The following is a 20749-nucleotide window of genomic DNA, read 5'->3' as shown; positions in this document are numbered from 1 at the left end:
GCGGAAACTACTTGCCAACTAGTTTCCACCGTTCTCTGATAGATGCGCTAGTATTCCTCTGTTTCGGAAGCCCGGTTGGTAAGTTGTTGAGTAGTTTCAGCCCATTTTATATAGATGAAGCTAGAATCGAATTATAAAAATAATTGATGGCGCTCTTTTTAAAATACAAGTTTGTCAAACATTTATTTTAATAATTTTCCAGTCTTAAGCTGGTTTTGACTAATTTCTAAAAAATATAATCAAAGGGAGTCATAATATTTTCTTTTCAATTATGAGTGCGAGGTGTGGTAGAAGGGAAACTAGTAAAACATAGATCTAACCTAACCTTCTTGTATCTGTTGTTGCGAACCTCGCCACAGCCGACTCTAGTACTAGCCTAGCTGAACAACGTGGCAACACCGCTCACGTGACAATCGGGAGTCCTATTTTCAAAAACAGAGTCCTGTGCTCGGAATTGTAATTAACGTCTTTTTTAATTAAAAGCTGTAGTAATATACACTATTTGGTGTTAATTATGTATAAACAATATATAAACGTTGCAACTATGGCAAATAGAAGTGATGTGGTAGTATAAAATTGTTATAAATGTGATATATATTTTGTGTACTCTCAAAGTAGTTTGGTGTTGTGAAGCATGATATTTGAAATATTTACAGTGGTTTCAAGAAAATTTAGGTATGAAGCAAAATAAAACCATCTTTGGGTCAAATTGAAACATTTAAGAATTGATGAACGTGTATATAAGTTAATAAAAACCTTGAAACAAGCGAAATTATTGGAACGAAACCAAAGAGGTTATGTGAAGTCCAGAGAGTAGTCGGGAGTCTGACGACGTTGATTGGCTGAGAGTCTGGGAGTCCGGGAGGCAGATAGAGTAGGCTAGGTGTTGATATATTCAGACCAGACTCCCGCGGTGTTGCCATTTTTACTTCAGCACGGCTAGTACTAGAGTCGGCTGTGACCTCGCCTGTATGTATGTGTGCAATATCGTGTGAATTTAGCTGCAAGCTTGTAATCGCAAGCGTTGAATGAAATGTAATATGGCGACGATGCCATGAGAGCAGCCCTATATGTATGTTGCCTGTACTACATTACCGTGGCGACGTAATGACCAAGAAATCGTAGGTGGCGATACTGTCTAATTGGTCGCAGTGATGATAGATCCGTAGGTCGAGTCGAAGTGAATTAGTAAGCGTAATACGTAATATCTGCTGTGGAAAACGTTCCATCATCCAAATTAAGTTTGGTATGTATATCCGTATATAAGTGTAAATCTTTATACAGATCGAAGCAACCAAATGAATCACTCAATAAAATTAAATTAACATTAGATAATGCAATCAAAAATGCTAATGGAGTGTATTTGATTGTTTTGAACAGCAACGTTTGATAGCATCATATATTTTATCACTGGACGTATTTGTCAGCAATTGTTGACATTTATACAATGTACCCTGAGTTGCATTGAACTTGTCGCAGTGAAGTTGGCTACAAATTCACTAACACATTCACGCTGCGTCGGTGAGACGATGGGCGAAATCGACTCACCGACTCGGTGTGAATGTGTTAGTGAATTTGTAGCCAACTTCACTGCGACAAGTTCAATGCAACTCATTGTCAGAGTACAACATGCAAGGAAGCAGTTACTGCATATACTAATAATTACAGTGTCAAACAAAAATTCGGTGACGAACTGTCATGTATTCATTCAAATATAGGATTTTTTAATTTTATAAAAAAATTAGAGAATCTATTTGTACAGCATTGCCACAAATTAGATGTCGTAGAGCATTGAATCAAACATATTGATATTTCCTTGCAAAGACCATAAACTGGATATAATTTCATATATTGTTTATTATTTTTTGGAAATTAGATGATAATACAAAAAATAATCAACACGTGAAAAAAATATCAAAATATTGTAAAACTTAAACATATAAATAAAGATATAATTTATAAAAAACATTGTGGTGTATTTTCTTTGTATTATGTACATATGAAACCACCTATATAACCATAGTATGTTATCTAAATACCTTTTATTGAAAACGAAAAAATTAGTATTTAAACTGCGATAAACGATAAGAGCGTTGATTAGAAAAAAAGAGACTAGATAAAAGAAAAAAAGCGCCGCTTCAATTGACGTTCTTATATTTTATCGCAGCTCCAACATAAACATGCCCCAACCTATCTGATTGAAGAGCTGTCTACAACTTTTTCGTCACTAATTTGCCAGGTGGAAGTTCAAGTCGAATAGGCCTGCATAAGAGTATGACTGCAGCATGTCTGCATTATGTTATATAAATGCTCATAAATTAGGAGCCAAAATTCAAAGGAATAAACAAACAATAGATAAGACATTGTAAAACTTTCAACACGGGTGATCGTGCTGGGAGAGAGTTGGAAATCCGGAGAAATAAGACTGTCACACTTGAAATTTCTAAGAAACTAATTTATTACGGGCCGTATCTAATTCGTTACTCTTAACGAAAATCATGTTGGTTCTTGAGACTGTCGAAGTCTCTTCGACATCCTGTTTATTTACAAAGGGTCGTAAATTCTCTTAAGGGTTGCCTTGGCTCGTTAGCGCGAGACCTCTTTATCTTCCGTTTTCTCTGGATCCCACGCTTTCTCTTAGCACGTGTGCACAGAATCGTTCTCGAGTCTTGGCGGAGTATCACCATCTTCCACTCGCCTAAGGGTGGACCGAAGCCAGGGAGAGGGACCGCCTCCGGACAGAGATGGGCTCCTCCACCATTGGACCAGGGATGATCCTGAGGGAGGATTCAGGATCCAGTGAAGAGGGGATGGCAGTCAACATCGATCGAAGATTTTCACCGCCAAACTCGGAACGATTCAAAGCTTCAACTCGTCTTGATATAATTTCTGGAAAGGAAAATAAAGTTATACCAAAATCATTTTCTTAAACGCAAAGTGTTTTTTTTATTAAAACCCGCGCCGCGAGCAGAGTGCTTCAGCGCTCCACGGGCACCTTACTCACATCCCCAAAATCCCTAGATAATTAAATCCACACGCAACACCACAGGTGGCAACACTGTAGTTGCTGTAGTCAATGACGAGTTATTCGCAATCATTTGCAATCTAAAGTTCGTTCATGAAATCGTGTGGAATTGCATCGTGACGGTTGTCACGAAACTAAGGAAATTTAATACTCTCGGGTATTTGAACTGAGATTGAAATATTTGGGATTTTATATATTGTTCGGAAGACAAAGGTAAACGTTTACCTACTGCGATTTACAAATTTCCTATAATGCAGTAATTTATTAATAATTGTTAATTAGCACAACTTCATTGATTAACCTATGTCTGTTATTACAATTTTTATTATTGTTATGCATTATTGTTATGACAACATAAATACCTACAATAGTATAATTGAAAATGAGAATTTATCATTTCATTTATCGATCGGGACCAACAAATTTTACCATTTTATAACATTAAATCATAGTATATCCTAATAACGCATCAACTATTTCGTTCTTTAAGTATTAACATTTAATTGGTATAAGCTATCATTGATATCTTATTTTATAATTATAAAATAAATCGAAATTGTTCAAACTTCATTCAGTGACTACGGATCTGTAGTCACTGCGTCATTATCTCAACATTAAAATATATATAGAAGTACGCTCACGTTTTTTTCTTAAATCGATAAAAGTGCGTAGAAAGAAAAATGCGATAAATCAATACATAGATACATACCACGTATGTATTATTCACAATGGTATTTTTCACCATGGAAATATTCATATTATTTCGATAAAGGAAATAATATGACGAAATACTGATGATGTAATCTAATAAACACGTGTAGTGTTAATATCAATGCAGAAATAATTTTGGCTATATAAATATATAGTACTAATATATATCTTTTTGTGTTTTGAGCAGTATTATTTTTCAAACTAATATTTAAATAAATAAATTTATAATGAATCCCTTTTAACGATAATACAGTAAAATTTAAAAAATTAAATATTTAAATATTAATTTTATATGAAACATTTATAAAACATCTGTATATAGTTTATATATTTTATTAATGTATAAAAGTATAAAAGTAATTACATATCCGCGCATGTGCGCATAATAAAGTTATATAAATTCATTAATTAAATTTCTTTATCTATTTGAATGTGATATGTGTAGGTGAACAATGGATCAGTACCCGCATGCTGAACCACTAGAGATCCCAGAAGAGGCTCTTAAACTAACATTAGAGAATGAAGAACCAGCAGGATTAGGACAAAGCATATATAAAACAATGCAAAGATCACCATTTCTTATAGCTGGTACATGTTTAATAGATCTATTAGATCTAAGAATTATTCTTTTAACAGTAAAAAGTATTTATAAATGAAACTGTTAATTTTGCAAATGTATTATCCCATATTGATTTTTCTACTTTTGTTATTGAAGTAAGAAAAATTGCATGATATGTAATAGATATTAATAATCAGTATGTTTTTTTATAGGTATACTAGGTTTTGGTGCAGTATGTGGCATAGGTGCCTACAAGTGGAAGACTAGAACTATTAAACCTTCCTTGTTCTTCATACAATTAAGAGTTGCAGCTCAATCTACTGCATTAGGATTTATAACTCTAGGAATGGTGTATCAGATGTATAAAGATTATGCTAGTAAACAGAAACCTACCTGATGATATTTGTCATTACTTATTAGTGAACAAAAGTAAGATATTATAATATTGAAAATGAACAAATTATGATTAATTTAGATTTTTACAGTAGAAACTATAAGCATTGTACAGGAATATAAAATCTGTAATTTTTGTGATCTATGTCAAGTAACTCTATAAGAAAAACACCATCAATAGTATTTGATTTTATGCAATAATATTTTAATATTCTCTCAAATGTATATATTATTAAGAGTTTGAAATTCTTTATTTATATAACTTATTACCTTTCAAGATATTATATTTCTAAGAATGCTTTTAAAATAAACACTGTAACAATCAATAAAATTTAAAGTAAAGTTATTATCCCTATTTAGAAATATTGGAGAAAACTGAAATGGTTTCAACAAACTTCTGAAAGAATATGTTGTAGAATTTTAATTAAACTCCAAAATCATGATTTCTGTTAAACATTATTTGTGAACATATTACATCAATTTGTAAATAATAAAGCTTATGTAAAATAACTAATTTTACCTAAAATTTTTTTATTTACTAAAACCTGGAAGTGTTCTTTAAAATGTTTAAAATACATGTATGTGTTTATCCATAATTTAATTTATATTGACATACATGTATTTCTGGACAGTAAATATGTAGTATTAGATCCATAAGAGCTTACTTCAAGTTGTTAAAATACGCAAAGATGGCTGAAGAAAGTGACAGGAGTCAATTGCCACCCGGCTGGGAATGCCGATATGATATACGAAGTGGTCGTCCGTATGTAAATTCAGATAAAAATTCATTATATTTGATCAATGAATATTATAATAAAAAAATATTAACAATTAGAATACCTTTCTTTTCTTATAAATGGCTTGCGTTACGCAATGTCTATTTCATCGAATTTTATTCCGTCGTTTGATTTTCTGATACATAAAAATTTAATAAAAAACATTGACAAATAGAATTATTAATCATCTTTCCTTGTACACTTTAAAACATATGATATGTTAATCGTTTTAAAGATGTACAATTAACAATTGTAACGTATTAATTTTATAAATCAATTAAAACAAAACAATACTTTTCAGATATTTTATAAATCATTTTAATCGTACAACAACATGGGAAGATCCGAGAGTAAGATATTGGCAGTATTCTCAGTATATACAGTCACAAAATTCAATGGCACTGAGTTCTGCTACAACTATAACTTCCCAAGATATACCCATGCAGGTCTGTAGATAATTCCTGCTTTACATTAAATTTGTCACATTACTAAACATCCATTTACATACATATATATTAACATTTGGATGTTTTTAACATTGCACTTATGCATGTATCAAAATGTACTAATTGCACTTTCGATATATATATATATATATATTTTTGTCATATGCACATGCTGCATTTGGATAAAATATGTAATGTACTACAAAATAATAGACTGGTGGAAATGGAAGTGGTGGACATTTAGGTTATACAGGAGCTCACAGAGCTCCACAAATCTATCCAACACCGTCTCCCTATCATAATCCGCAACTTGCATTTTTACCTCCTAGTTTACAGGTAGGTAATTTACATTTGCAAATGTGTTACTTATCAATTGATATTTCAATATAATAGTTTATAATACAATGAGATCTCAGTTAGTCAATTTTTTATTAATTTTCTTTACATAAAAAGTATCCTATACAATTGGCACAAACGGAATCCTTAAAGTAGTTAGAGATGAAATGGTAATATAAAACAAAATGTGCTTTGTATTAATTTTATATAGAAATCTTAAATTTATTTCATGTGATTAATCTTAGATCTCATTATGTATATTCTATAAATATAATTGTTTAATGTTTAACATTTAATGAATAATAGCCACAATAGTTTAATCCAAATAATTTATATAGGAACTGAAAACTCCATTATCTTTGAAATCAGTTAGTGTCATGACAAATAGATTTGGGGACATGACAATTGGATCACCTACTCCAATAAGGAATATGGAAACAAGTTTAACTCAGAACTCTGATACTGAACTACAAGTTGCTAAAATCAATGCTATGTTTCCAACTGTTTCTGACACTCATATTCGACTTCTTTTAAAAAAGTAAGTTTCAAAATTTAATATATTTAATATTATATTCATGCCATTAAAAAAGATTCTAATTAACTCTTTTCATTATTCAAAATGTAATTTTTATTATTTTTAAGGCCAAACTATATTAATGCACAAAGTTGTATTTTTTTTTTTATGTATTTGGTTACATTTATGCTGGTGGTTTTATTTATGCCAATTAAAAATTGGCTTCTTTTCAATGAGTTTTGCTAGCACTGTTTCAAATATAGGGCTAAGGTGGTAGCTGATATCTTTCAGATACCATAACAGAGCAGCTTTGGTTGTCAGCGCTCTCCAAGTGGAAAAGAATCCCCTTTGTGCTCCAGGACCATGCACACCTGTGGGAGTTCATTCAAACTACACTATACCAAGATGGCGATTACCACCGCATGCTATACATGCAGCTCTAACATTGAGTCCGCCTCGTGGGGTTCGGCCAACCCCACACTCCCCAAAAATGAAACTTAGGTTCTTTCGATATTTACAATTTCAGTTTCATCTATTATGGATGCTAGATGTTGATATTGTATATTACAATAATTTCAAAGAAATGTATCAGATAAAAAGTAGAGTACTATGTTTATCTGTTCACTTTATGTATCTGGTATATTTCGTCGGTATGATTATTCAGTACTATGTAGTAATTAGCATGTACTGTTACATGTTGCAGATAATAAGTTTTTTATTTCCTATGGAAATAAATCATTGTATCTGCAGTGTGTTAATCTTCTAAGTAAAGTTTAATGAATCATGATATTTAAAGTATTAGTGTAATATGAGAATGCAAAATGTCTTAATCCCATTTGCAATAAAATTTTGTAGATGTTTTATGTCATACATAGTAGATAAAGTTGTGTCAAGTAGTTATCAAAGAATGAAATTAGAAAGGCCAAACAAATTTTCTTTATTTTCTTTATTTAACTCTTATTTATTTTTTCTCCTTTTTTTTAAATTTAATATTTATCATTTGGAATCAATTTTTTCTTTCAGTTTCTTCCTGGTTTACAGTACACCTCATATTGGATAGTGTAAAATTACCCAGAGCCTAGGTTTGTTTAAGTTTTACGTTACTAATATGTTTTGTTTAATTTTTAGTAACAAAAACTGAGTTTGTTTTGTTATTACATTGTATGCTGTGATAAGGAACTGTTTGTTAAAGGTTTATATTTAAGTGTAAATTTACAAAACATTATACACTATTATATAATTTAATAAACATGTCTGCTTACGTACATATACACACATACAATATTTTAAAGATCTACCACGCATGCAGCAGAATACCGGTTTATTCAAAAGAAATGTGATTTGAGCATGGTAGTATATGCATGTGTATTATGTCATACATTTAAAGTATATTATTATCTTGATATTTTAAATTGTTAATCTATGGATTACACATGCAAATAATGTATAATGTTGGTAATATTTTGCATATAGTTTATTAATTTATTTTAATACCTGATTATTTTTATTATTATTTCTGCTATATTTAGTTTGATTTATGGGTCAATTATTTGTTGCACAATGTTGAATCTTGTACTGTAGATTATGTCTGTACTTGTTATGAGATGAAGTATTTATATAAATATTATATATATGAATAACGGTATGTGTACAGGTACCTGAAGAATGTATTTCCGAAAGTGGAAGAAACTATGTTGCTTGATATTTTGGAGCAAAGTGATAACAATGTTCAAAAAGCTTCTGAAAAACTGATTGATTTGGGCTATGAAAAACGAAATCCTACAGCTCCTAGATCACAAGCAAAAAGAAAAGAGGAAGAACAAGTAACGTATTAAATTTCCTTTTACTATTATTTCATTCCTTTGATTAATTCTATTTGATGTGATTACAGATGAGAAATGTACAACATGCCCCTACTCCTCCGCCGCGAATGAAAAGTTTAGAAGACAAAAATAAAAGTAAGTATGTTTATTAATGCTTTCTAAATGCCGGCGTTTTAATTGTTATATTGCAATTTATTAGTAAAAACACGTTTAATGGAGAAGTATAAATCAGTGCCGGAAAGAGTTATAATGCTTGCTATGGATAGTGTTGATTACGATGAGGAAAAAGCAATACACATACTAGACATTATGGTTATGGAAGAAGCAACAAGACCTGTATGTACAAGTAGTCAAAGGTAATTAAAAGTCAAACGGACTATAGGCCTAAATAGATAGTTCATTATATTTTGACATTCTTGACATCATTGTAATATAACAATGGAATAAACCTTCTAATTGTGTATATATGTATATATCTAACAAATTTGTAGCAGTAGAAGCGACGAAAGGAAAGATAGTCCACCGGTAATCGAAGCTGTAAAGTTAACTGCATCGCCAATTAAAAAAATAGTTAAGGATGCAGACTCTGAAAAATCTAAGCGATCTAAAAATAAAATAGAAATTCCAAAGTAAGGCACGGTATTACATTGTATTCAAAGTTTCCTAATAATGGAGTCAAGTTTTTGAAGAACATAAAAATGGCGTTTTCAGAGTTTCCCGAGGAACAAGTACTACAGAAGATAATGAATATAAATCTCCATACTTGACAAAACCTATAGGACCAAACCCTGATTTACCAAAAGGAGCCGATAATGATTTACTTCTGTAGGTTTAAAGTTCACTTTCTATGCGTGGGTTTTAATAACATTATCACTGTATTTATTTTTATACCAAATGTTTAGACCTGATTATGCACCATGGTCAGGACCAGATCCAAATCTATTGACGAACGAGATATTCAGTAAAACACTAGCAAACGGGCACGATGCAAGTTTAGTTTCTGGGAGTCGTTGCATTGCTAAAGGCCCTAATTCAGAATTAAGGAAAGGTTCACTGAGGGGATTAACTCAAGGTTCTATCTATTCTCAACGAAACGTATCTAACACTGAGAGTCGTGGTAAATGAAATATATTTAATTGTTTCTTTGTTAATTTTTATTTTTGTTAAGTAGAAAAATAAATTTTGTTTCGTGCAAAGCACGTCTTTGTATTCTATTTTTTGTTTTTTGTTTTTCACTGAATATTAATCGATCGAAATATTCAGATTTTTATATATACGGTATAAACTTTAAAAATATCAATTTTAATTCTATGTTTTATTATATATTTATACTGCAACTATATTGATAAATATTTGTTATGTTTATCTTTTACTTGTTGACAAGTTTTGTTATTCTTTTATGTTTATTAGTTTGATATATTGGACATAGAAGCTAAATTTGATAAAGTAATATGTACAAGGTAGTAGTAGGTAGACTATAATTGTGAAAGAATGAGCAAAGAAGTGTTCAGGTTTACTTACACACGAATACTTTAAATCATTTTAAAAGTATATCATATTCAACTATGCATTATCAATTTGGAAATATTACCATGCTTCCACCTATGACATATCTTGTCATTTTTAAGCTGTACATAAATGTGACCAAGTTTTTAATTAGTCGCAAAATAATTTTAAAAATCTTTGATATTTATTCAATTATCGTAATGTTGTATTTTAAACAAAAAGACTTAGTAATGAACTTCTTTGCAAATGTGGATACAATTTCTAATTATTTATCTTTGAATGCAACATATTCGTAGTAGCAATAATAACTAATTCTATGATAAAATATTTTGCAGTAATAATGTTAATTTTCGTATTTATTTAATTAAATGTTAGACCTAAACAAATGTCTCATTGTAACGAAACAAAGTGTTGAAATATGCTACATTTCATTATGAAATTAAAACACATATTTTATTTCAATTAAAGGGTTCAAAGTTTTTCAATTTTTTAATGTTTTGTCAACAGTATTATTATGTGTTTTTATTAAAATTATTATGTTATGTATATTTATAATGTAAGATATAAAAAGTTATTAATATTTCAACACTTAAAATTTTAACTATTATAATTGTATTTTCGTTGTTTACAAGATTTATAACCATAATCATGGATTTACAGCCAACTTATTCAGTATTATAAAACATTTGGAATAAATATAAGAGTAAGACAAAATTCATTAATTATGCGACGAATATTTCAAAAGCTATTAGTTTTATAAACTATATACATTTTGAACCATATTAAATAAAACTATTACTGAGACACAAATTTCCAGGCAATTATCAGATACAATATAGGCCATAACAAAAATAGGGTTTCTGATGACAAGCTGAACCAAAAAAAGGAAAAAGAAATAATGTTTATATGCGTTATAGTTAAAATGAATGTACAGAAGTATTTTCATAGCTTAATCAAGAATATTCCTGCCTTTGAAAAAAAAAAAATCTATTATATAAATAAAAGTTAGTAACAGATGGGCTGTGGCAGATTAGTTGAGAGCTATTTTTATAGCTTTTTGACTCTTGAAGAAACTAGAAGGAATAAAATAATCTATTTTGACTATATTTTGAGTATTGCCACGTATGCGTAAGAGTACATTAACGGGGGATAAATATTTCAATTAGATAACTACTGCAATTTGATATTCCAACGTGAAACACTTTCTCGTATACAAATGTTTATATGTGGTATTCTGCGAACATGGTACACTAATGATTTGGTGTTTGTGTATTGGAATGTGTTGCTACAGAGCAATTACTTATCAATATATTAAATGCCAAATTTTTTTCTATTAAAATTCTTCCATCCAAAAAAAAAAATGCTTTTCTCTGGAACACTATTTTATGAGATATAATAAGCAAACAACAATTTTCTCATTATTCCTCTTAAGTCGCATTAAACATACATAAATTAGATATAGAAGATTGTGTGCAATAGGTGTTAGTGACATTGTGCTAAGCTTAAAGTAATGAATGTATTTTATCGTATGTAATTTGTTGATCTATGATGGTTTTGTTATGTTAATGGTGTAAGATCAGTGTATACTCAAACAATAATGTTAAATGTTAATGGTGTTAACATGCTCTGTAATTAAGATTTCAAGTTCCAAGCAATTTATCGTGTACACATTACTTTATTTACAGAAACGAAACTATTTTTAACAAATTTTACGCGGTACGAGTACACGAAAGAAAATCTCTATATTTAGATATTTTCAGAATTATTTCTCATTTAATATAGTCGCTGTAATAATGCCAGAAATCATATTTGCCCTGATAGAGCAAGTCCTTAGGTAAATAAAAATTTCGTCCTAGAAATTAATAATTAATGAAAACAGTCCAGTAATTAGCAATATAAACATACTGTAAATCCAAATGGTGTATACTGAATATTAAGGTAATGCAAAAATTGTATTTCACTGTATTTACACATATCTGTACAATAAAGACATCTATAATCATTTGTCTTACACTTTAATTTATTGATAGAACTCTTAAATGTGATATGCAATTCTTTATATATGCAATGCTAAGTTCCATTTTATTTTGTTAAATATATTGTGTTTAATTGTTAAATAGCTTGAAATATTAAAAACAATCCAATGAGTTTAAGACATTTATTTATTTATTTTATTTTAGTTAATACAGTATTTTGTACTAATTACACTAATAAAAGTATAAAATAAAACTTATACACATTGTAATAAGAAAAGAATTGTATATACAACATATGAACATTTACTCATTGAAATAAATGTATGTAAAATGTAATTTTGTTTTTCTTATTATTGTAATGTCAATAATTAAACTTCATCCTCATTTAAGAGCATATTTGGTATACCATCATTAATGGGAAATTTTCTACCAGATTCTGGACATAGTAAGTCTCCATTAATAACTTCTACTTCCAATAATACATGGTGAACTTTTTTCAAGAACTCCTCGTTTGTTTCAAAGTCTTGAATTAAAGTTTGTGGTAACTCTCCAACATGACCTATCTGTTTTTATAATTGTATGGGTTATTATTAATACATAATCATATGTATTAATACTAATGTATTGGAATTTTAAATTTAAATTTTTATTTACTAAAGTTAGTAAACTCATTTGAAATGTTAGCTACTGACTATAAATAACTTACACTTTCTGCAGCTTTCCAAAGTGTAGCCCAATCAAGTTTTGGAATAATCCTTGCAATAAATTCTGAATTAAAATCTACTTCTGATACTTTAATATCTTTAGCCTATAAGTTTATATAGACACCTTATTATTAATATAAAGTCAATCGAATTCATGTACATACAGTAATCTAATATTTCACAGAATATTTAACTGAATGTTTACTAAAATTAACCTCAAATTATAAAAACGTTTGAAACTTACAACAATCCCTAAAGGATAACCAACAGTTACGCCTTTCAAGCACTTTGAAGTCAACATATTATGTGTTAGAAGCTTCATTTTTCTTAGTTTGAAATATTCTGTTAATTAGAATGATTTAAATAAAAATTGCAATTATCTGCCTGCCAAGATCTTACGCTACACGTTCATCGCACGCCACTTTTGATCTTGATGCCGGCTTTTACCGATTTATGCGCACTCGCGTTCTAACACGTTCTAAGTTCTAACTTCAGGACAATACATACAACTATACAACTATATTTTATCATAAAAAACCCTGAATAATAAATTTCTTTTACTTTATTAATGTTTTAATTGTAATACGTAAAATTAGCGAAGTTAATAAAGCAAACATATGTAATGTAATGAAACCTTAATCTGATAAAAATTCGTATGACAGTAGATTTACGGGTATAAATTTTAGTAAATTGCCTAACAGTCACGTGATTTTTTTCAATCAATTGTAGTTTCTTTAGGAGGTTAGTTATTTGGGGAAAAAGGATCATTTCGTTAGTTGTAAATAGTCCATTGCCTTTTGTTAAGTTTCCTTATAATACAGTTTCAAAACTAACTGTATAGAATTGGTCTTCGAAAAATTTTGTTTAATATAAAAATCCTATAAGTAGTGCGAAACATATGGTGTGTAACCTGTACGTATATATCGTGGTTTGAAGTGGAAATTCGTATGAATAACAGCAAACTGACAGCAGCCACATCATCTGGCCTTGATACAAATACGCAATCAGCTGTTATTATTGCCCATTTATCTCTTTTATGTTTAAGTATACATATTTCTGCTACTATCTGCCAGTAATATTTTGACACATCACCAAGTTGTTCAAAAAACAATCAAGAATTTTTATAACCTCTATTGGGCCAGTTATTAGTACAATTATTTTAATTGTTCAATTTTTTTATTCTTCCACATGCATTTACAATCACTTTTAATAAGTAGAAGTGTAAATTACATGTTTGTTCACAATTAGTACCATACATTTTGTTACAATAAGTTTATGGTACCTGTGTTTTAATTATCATTGAAAAAGATGCCACAGAAAACAAAAAGATAAAGAGGAAAAACGATTTTAGACTGGTGTATTTATATTTTGTATCATAGTATATTATTTCTTTTGTAATGTAATAATTGTTGCCTGATAATATCAATTGCAACAGTTTATAAAAGACAATGTATAATATTACAAGTGTGAGATCTTGACATCAAAACTATTATATTCTTTAATATAAAGAAAAATGGCTTGCGATTCACTGATTTGGGGATTACTTATATTTGGATGCAGTATACAAGCATTATTAGCTGCATCTGAAGATAACCCATTAGAATATATGAGCAAGGAAGAACGAGAAGCATTAAAGTTTGTATTACTATTATGTAATTGTATATTGTATCAACAATATGATTTTCATATGTTTGATACATGTATTATTTTAATTATAGGGAAGAAGCCAGGGATATGTTTTATCATGCTTATAATGCTTATATGGTAAAGTGTTTATTTCTTAATTTATTTAATGAGAGAAAATTGATTCTAATGTTAAATTAATGACGATTAAAGAATTAATGTTAAAAAAAATTTATGTTTAAGGATAATGCATATCCTGCTGATGAATTAATGCCGCTAAGTTGCAAAGGGAGGTACAGAGGATCAGAACCGAATAGAGGTGATATAGATTCCACACTGGGAAAGTAAGGACAAGTTTATATTAATTAAATTATCATTGATAACAAATAGAATGTATTAGGAAATAAGTACATATTCTTTTTTACATCTTTCAGCTTTTCGCTTACACTGGTTGATACTTTAGACACTCTGGTGGTAAGTGAATAAAAAATTTATTTATTTTATATATGAAAATTCTGTATAATATTTCTTTAACATGTATTAGGTACTGGGAGATCTAGAGGAATTTGAAAATGCGGTTAAACTTGTTGCTAGAGATGTCAGCTTTGATACAGATGTTATTGTTTCTTTATTCGAAACTAATATTAGAATGCTTGGGTAAGATATTAATACATATCGCTACTTTTTGTAACATAACATAGTATGTAAATATTTTATAATTTCCACAAAACAATTTAGGGGTCTTTTAAGTGGTCATATATTAGCAGAATATTTACAACAAAGAGCTGATATAATGCCATGGTACAGAGGTGAACTTCTAAATTTAGCTAAAGATTTAGGGTACAGATTTTTACCAGCATTTAATACAACTACAGGAATACCATATGGCAGAGTAAGTAAATTTTGTTATAATAGAATATATTAAGGATACTCTTTGAAAGTTATTAATGTAACTTTTTTTTAGATAAACTTGAAATATGGTATGAAAGGTGTACCTTTGGAAATATCAAGGGAAACATGTACTGCCTGTGCAGGTAGCATGATTTTAGAAATGGCGGCATTATCAAGGTTAACGGGAGAATCAGTCTTCGAGGTATAATTTTATATAATATTTAACAAAAAATAAGTATTTTGATTTAATGTAATCTTATATGTGATAGGAAAAAGCACAAAAGGCAATGGATGTTTTATGGAGAATGCGTCATCGTGGTACAGATTTAATGGGCTCTGTGTTAAATGTACATTCTGGTGACTGGGTAAGAAGAGATTCTGGAGTTGGAGCTGGTATAGATTCTTACTATGAATATTGTCTTAAAGCATATATTTTGCTAGGTAATTATTGTTAGAGGATTTATATTTTTTCAATTTTGTTTAATGAAATTTACCCTATAATTTATTTTAATTTCAGGCGATGAAAAATATCTTGGACGATTTAATAAACACTATCAAGCCGTAATGAAGTATGTTAGCCAAGGACCGATGTTATTAGATGTTCATATGCATCGACCAAACACAAATTCAAAAAATTTCATGGATGCTTTATTAGCATTTTGGCCTGGTCTACAGGTTAATATCAATTAATATTTTGATATTTATAGACCCTGAAGTAAATACCATCGCATCTGTTTAATTGTATGTTTCAGGTGCTGAAAGGTGATATTAAACCTGCTGTTGAAACACATGAGATGTTGTACCAAGTTATGCAGAGACACAATTTTATACCAGAAGCATTTACTACCGATTTTCAGGTTTATATTTTTGATTACTTCAGAGAATTATATCAAAATAATTTTGTACCGATCGTTAAATTATTTCTCACTTAATCAGGTGCATTGGGGACATCATCCATTGAGGCCAGAATTTTTAGAATCGACATATTTTCTCTATCGTGCAACTGGTGATCATTATTATTTAGGAGTTGGGCGTAAGGTACTCAAGAGTCTACAAACTTATGCTAGGGTACCATGCGGTTATGCAGCTGTATCAGATGTTAGAACTAATAAGCATGATGACACAATGGATAGTTTTGTATTATCGGAAACTTTCAAATACTTATTTCTGTTATTCACCGAGCCAGGCGAACTAGTTTTAGATTTGGATGAATTTATTTTCACAACCGAGGGACATTTATTGCCATTAACACTTGCTTCTATAAGAACCAACGTTTCTTCGGTAAGTATAATAAATGTTTAAATTTTTAATCAATGAAATACATAATTTTATATAAATCATTATGTCTTATGAAATAAAGCAAGACTATGAGCGAGATATTGTACACGTGGATGAAATGGATCGTACTTGCCCTAACAGTCTACATTTATTTCCTGCATCGGTACGACAGCCTCTAAGAAATATGGTTGAAGATATATGTCCAAGACGTGCGATAAAAAGGAGATTAAGCGCCTCACAGTTTCAGGTAGAAAGATATTTCAATATATTTCAATTAATTGTAAATATCATTGATTAAACTTTTTTTTTTATACTGTAGGCAAATAATTTGGAACATTTAAAGTTGTTAAGTGATATGGGAATAACAACATTAACTTTGGCTGATGGACGTGTTCAACTCTTATATACCTTTTCAAATGTAAAAGGAAATTTCTTAACGTATAATATGTATATGCGAACAAACTATTTACGAACGATGCTAAAGTGTTTTGTGTTTGAAACTCCTTTTACAGGCAAAAACACCGCAAGATTCGGAAGAAGGTCTACTGTTCATGCAAGAGATGGTTGAAATAAGTAAAATGCAATCCCAACAAACTGAAACTAAACCGCAAGCTGTTACATTCATTAAACCAGGGACGTATCCCCGTCAAAAAGTTACATTATTAGCTGGTCCAGCACATTTTGGATTGGAATTACAAGGATCGAATAAAATAACTGAAAAAGTTGCTTTTACATATCCATCATTTGCATGTAGTGATCTTCACGATACGGCTACTATTGCAGGCAAAATTGCAATAATGTATCGTGGTAACTGTATGTTTATAGAAAAGGTATATATATCCTATTCGTAAAATCAACATCTTTCAGAATGTTTTTTTATTTCATTGTAATTATAGGCAAGACGAATTCAAAAAGCTGGTGCTATTGCTGGAATAGTATTAGATAATGTTGATGGTTCTAGTGCAGCAACTTCACCTATGTTTGCAATGTCAGGAGATGGAAAAGAAGTGGACGATGTAACTATTCCGGTTGTATTTTTATTTAGTACCGAAGCTTCTGAGTTATTAAAAGCACTTGCTGCTACAGGTGGTGATCTTACAGTTACAATTGGTAATAATTACTAAACTTTTGATAGCGGATATTAAATAATTCGTTTTACATAGTATGAAGAATTACTGAAAGATATTTATGCTCTAGTCATATTATACTTTCTTTCTATAGGAAATTTCTTTGCTAAAGATGATGTACAGCTGAAAGCACCTACTGATTTATCAATGTTTGAACGATGGAAGGGATCGCTAAAATCTTTTCTTACACGACAAATGGGTACACCACAGGTTTGTATTTCTTTTGTATATAACACTAAATAATTACGCATTAATAATAATAATTAATAGATAGATATTTTTAACATTTAGCATTATGTAGTGTCAGTTGTTGTGTAAGTTAATTAAATTGTTGACAGACATTTCCCAGCAGCGGGACAAATTTGGACATGGTTCCTGAAACTAAGCAAGAAGATGCAAAGGACGTGGTCGTTTATCACGAGCTACGTGCAGAAATAATTGAAGATGTACTTGGTGGGGAAGTAAGAATTGTATCTCCCTACTTGTCTGTACATCGGATAAAATCAGAGGGTAATACGATGATAGAAAAACAGTGGCACCAGTTGAAAACAGTCTTTGTTAATCAGATGTATTTTATTGGAAAACAAAAACCAGGCTTAGATATGAGAAGCTTTATATTAGAAAGTTATTATAATTGGATAGTAAAGTCACGGGATGAAAATATCGATGTATTAAAGGTACCTCTACGAGAGAAAGTTCTATGGTTCTTAAAAGAATTGGCTGAAATTCTGCCAGATCCGTCCATTATGATAATGGACCAATTAATGGAGTTTAATAAACGAAAATTGTTAAAACAATACTTATTAACAAAGATAGATCTTATGGTTTTAAATATGAGAGCGGTCAACACAATGCTAAAGACAATGAGGTTCGAGAGTCTAACTACTGAACAGTTGTTTGAAATGTTTAAACTTCATATCGCGCAAGCTGAAAATTATACATTTTTGAAACAATTGTTACTAGGTATTTTTGATGTAGAAGATGAAAGTATTACTAACCATCTTATCTTATTAGATCGTGTTAATAAAGATGTGCATAACGAATATTTTGAAATAATAGCTGGAGCCCAAGAAACTATACAGAAAACCATAGCTGAGAAAAATGCTTATTACGAAGTACTGATTAAAAATTGGGAAAAAGATTTCAGTAACTACGAAAGATTTAATAAATTCAAGAAACCCAAAGATTATGACTCTACTACAATTGAAGAGTTTATGACGGATAATAGTGAAAGTAGCAAAACAGATATTAAATTGAGAGATTCATCTAAGATGCCTAAAAAGGATGATGATATAAAAATTGGAAAATTCGAAGACTTTGAATACTTTAAGTTAGCGGATATAGAAAAGGCTGTAAAAAATTTGGAACAAAATACCATACGAAAATACCAAGAACAAATTGATACTTCAAGAGATACTGCAGATAATATCAGTAAAGAGGCTATTGATTCGAATAAAGTAATTTTAAATGTTTCTCTTCAGAATCAAAGTAAAACTGACAAATTAAAAAATAAAATAAAATATCAAATCGAATTTATTAAAAACAAAATTGAAGATTTTACTAAAGATATAGATTCTTTAACAGATTTTACCAAAATTGCCAATTCTTTAGAGAATGTGCAATTAAATAATATAGAATTTCAAGAAGTTATTAGTAATAACAATAATGTTGAGAAACAGGTCAATGAACCTTCGTTAAATGAGGAAAAGGAAGTATTATTAGAACAAATTAAAAAAGAATCAACTGAGGAATGTAGCAACAAAAATAATCCAAATCTTAAGCACTCCGTTCATCTCAATGTAAATACTAATAAAATTGCATCTTTTAATTTGTTCGAAGACTTTAAAAAGAAAACGTGGTCGACAGGGAAAGAGGAAAACAAGAATTCTATTGATATTCAACAGGAAAGAGACATTTCTAATATAGATTTGAATTCTGTAAAAGAGAACAAACTACAAGGTAGTCAGAAATATGCAATTGAAATTGAAAGTAAAAAAAGTGATGTACAGGAACACGAGAGCAAACATATCGATGATGAATTATAATAAAAGCTTTTGAGTTTTAATTTAAATAAATTGAATAGATTGTCAAATTCAATAAGCCTGGTAATCCTATTTACACTGCATTTGATATTTTTGCACTCGAAGCGAATGTATATGCAGTGAGCTTTAATGTTTTTATATAAATAAAATATATTAAGGAAAAAATTGTTTAATAAGAAGGAAAGATTACGAACGACCAGACTGTATCAGAATAAAACTCTACGTCTGTTTAACTGGTGCTTATGAGAAAATTTCATGAATTAATAAAAAAGAAAGCTGTAAAGCACATGTAAACAACCTATGCAAGACATTTATCCTAACGAGGTTGTGAATGAATATCCTGTTAAGGCTCTAATGGATGTAAATTTTATATATACACTACTTAAACATAGTATATTTCTTGTGCACACTATAGTACAATGTTAGCATATTATTTTTTCCTCAGGTAAAGGGTTACAATTTTATTTTTCTTCATTTTGTATTTCACTTATATGCTGTGAGTAATAATGCAAATGAAAATCATAATAATCAATATTACACTGAGTTTGTGCAGTGAAATTTTAATTTGTATCTTAGGCAAAGATATAAGCGATATCTATTATAAAAAGTTTGCAATTACAATTGGTTATCATTATTTCTTTAATTTTGTAAAAGTATATATCACTGTTAATAGAGAAAAAAAAATATTCAAAGGTATTCTTTTATAGAACTTCCATTATTCTGTTTTGACTTGTACTTGCCAATTTCAAAGAAACACCAATGTAATATGCTTTTAATTGCATATTGCTATAACAGTCATATACTACATATAAATCTTTTTTTCTACTAAATTTATTAATAAAATAAATGTACATAAATCTGTACAAACAACATTGTATATACGTATTATACAAAGTATAACAAAGTTAATAAAAATGAATATTGTAATAGAGTAAGTGATCTTCAGTAATTTGAAACAGTTTGGTTTTTTTTATATCTGTTTATGATATGTAATTAGTTCTAAAGTATTTGCAGATTAT

At 29.6% G+C, this 20749-nt stretch overlaps 4 protein-coding genes across 10 annotated transcripts; 3 read left to right on the top strand and 1 right to left on the bottom strand.

Moving 5' to 3' along the window:
* The first annotated feature begins 991 nt into the window (after nt 1-991).
* LOC117611942 (HIG1 domain family member 1A, mitochondrial-like) lies at nt 992-5182 on the top strand. 4 transcript variants are annotated; one of them, XM_076690729.1, is made up of 4 exons: nt 3058-3238; nt 4182-4324; nt 4508-4724; nt 5049-5182. In XM_076690729.1, the coding sequence occupies exons 2-3, from the start codon at nt 4189-4191 to the stop codon at nt 4690-4692; spliced, it is 321 nt and encodes a 106-aa protein (XP_076546844.1). In that variant the 5' UTR covers nt 3058-3238; nt 4182-4188; the 3' UTR covers nt 4693-4724; nt 5049-5182. The 4 variants fall into 4 exon arrangements, with proteins under 4 accessions (XP_034196352.1, XP_076546844.1, XP_034196350.1 ...); XM_034340461.2 differs by lacking the exons at nt 3058-3238; nt 5049-5182 and adding an exon at nt 992-1246 and having other exon boundaries at nt 4508-5018; XM_034340459.2 differs by lacking the exon at nt 5049-5182 and having other exon boundaries at nt 4508-5005.
* Nucleotides 5183-5317: 135 nt separating this feature from the next.
* Nucleotides 5318-10490, top strand: LOC117611938 (uncharacterized). 3 transcript variants are annotated; one of them, XM_034340449.2, is made up of 11 exons: nt 5318-5451; nt 5766-5910; nt 6124-6246; nt 6585-6784; nt 7052-7261; nt 8415-8583; nt 8652-8718; nt 8783-8939; nt 9075-9212; nt 9295-9408; nt 9486-10490. In XM_034340449.2, exons 1-11 carry the CDS (start codon nt 5378-5380, stop codon nt 9706-9708), a joined length of 1620 nt encoding a protein of 539 aa, XP_034196340.1. In that variant the 5' UTR covers nt 5318-5377; the 3' UTR covers nt 9709-10490. The 3 variants fall into 3 exon arrangements, with proteins under 3 accessions (XP_034196340.1, XP_034196341.1, XP_034196342.1); XM_034340450.2 differs by lacking the exon at nt 6124-6246 and having other exon boundaries at nt 9486-10488; XM_034340451.2 differs by lacking the exon at nt 7052-7261 and having other exon boundaries at nt 9486-10486.
* Nucleotides 10491-11059: 569 nt separating this feature from the next.
* Trmt112 (tRNA methyltransferase subunit 11-2) lies at nt 11060-13256 on the bottom strand. The gene is made up of 3 exons (XM_034340458.2): nt 13014-13256; nt 12772-12873; nt 11060-12628 (listed from the first exon to the last, which is right to left on the bottom strand). The coding sequence occupies exons 1-3, from the start codon at nt 13089-13091 to the stop codon at nt 12434-12436; spliced, it is 375 nt and encodes a 124-aa protein (XP_034196349.1). The 5' UTR covers nt 13092-13256; the 3' UTR covers nt 11060-12433.
* A 285-nt stretch (nt 13257-13541) lies between these two features.
* Nucleotides 13542-19927, top strand: Edem2 (ER degradation enhancer, mannosidase alpha-like 2). 2 transcript variants are annotated; one of them, XM_034340448.2, is made up of 17 exons: nt 13544-14404; nt 14488-14533; nt 14636-14736; nt 14827-14866; nt 14937-15049; nt 15131-15284; nt 15357-15485; nt 15553-15724; nt 15801-15958; nt 16036-16140; nt 16220-16564; nt 16644-16808; nt 16881-16979; nt 17074-17391; nt 17458-17671; nt 17783-17898; nt 18027-19927. In XM_034340448.2, the coding sequence occupies exons 1-17, from the start codon at nt 14283-14285 to the stop codon at nt 19731-19733; spliced, it is 4104 nt and encodes a 1367-aa protein (XP_034196339.2). In that variant the 5' UTR covers nt 13544-14282; the 3' UTR covers nt 19734-19927. The 2 variants fall into 2 exon arrangements, with proteins under 2 accessions (XP_076546843.1, XP_034196339.2); XM_076690728.1 differs by lacking the exon at nt 16881-16979 and having other exon boundaries at nt 13542-14404.
* The last annotated feature ends 822 nt before the right edge of the window (nt 19928-20749 follow it).

Source organism: Osmia lignaria, chromosome 10, assembly GCF_051020975.1.
Source record: "Osmia lignaria lignaria isolate PbOS001 chromosome 10, iyOsmLign1, whole genome shotgun sequence".
NCBI classification, from domain to species: Eukaryota; Metazoa; Arthropoda; class Insecta; order Hymenoptera; family Megachilidae; genus Osmia; species Osmia lignaria.
This window is presented reverse-complemented; position numbering and strand designations above follow the sequence as displayed.

Coding starts and splice junctions, on each gene's coding strand:
- Edem2 (XM_034340448.2), top strand. CDS start 14,283: ATGGCTTGCGATTCACTGATTTGGGGATTACTTATATTTGGATGCAGT. Junction 14,737..14,826: donor ATAGATTCCACACTGGGAAA/GTAAGGACAAGT, acceptor TACATCTTTCAG/CTTTTCGCTTACACTGGTTG. Junction 15,959..16,035: donor CATTTTGGCCTGGTCTACAG/GTTAATATCAAT, acceptor TGTATGTTTCAG/GTGCTGAAAGGTGATATTAA.
- LOC117611938 (XM_034340449.2), top strand. CDS start 5,378: ATGGCTGAAGAAAGTGACAGGAGTCAATTGCCACCCGGCTGGGAATGC. Junction 5,911..6,123: donor CCCAAGATATACCCATGCAG/GTCTGTAGATAA, acceptor ACAAAATAATAG/ACTGGTGGAAATGGAAGTGG. Junction 6,785..7,051: donor ATTCGACTTCTTTTAAAAAA/GTAAGTTTCAAA, acceptor GATATCTTTCAG/ATACCATAACAGAGCAGCTT.
- LOC117611942 (XM_076690729.1), top strand. CDS start 4,189: ATGGATCAGTACCCGCATGCTGAACCACTAGAGATCCCAGAAGAGGCT. Junction 4,325..4,507: donor ATCACCATTTCTTATAGCTG/GTACATGTTTAA, acceptor GTTTTTTTATAG/GTATACTAGGTTTTGGTGCA.
- Trmt112 (XM_034340458.2), bottom strand. CDS start 13,091: ATGAAGCTTCTAACACATAATATGTTGACTTCAAAGTGCTTGAAAGGC. Junction 12,874..13,013: donor GTTATCCTTTAGGGATTGTT/GTAAGTTTCAAA, acceptor ATAAACTTATAG/GCTAAAGATATTAAAGTATC. Junction 12,629..12,771: donor TTTGGAAAGCTGCAGAAAGT/GTAAGTTATTTA, acceptor TTATAAAAACAG/ATAGGTCATGTTGGAGAGTT.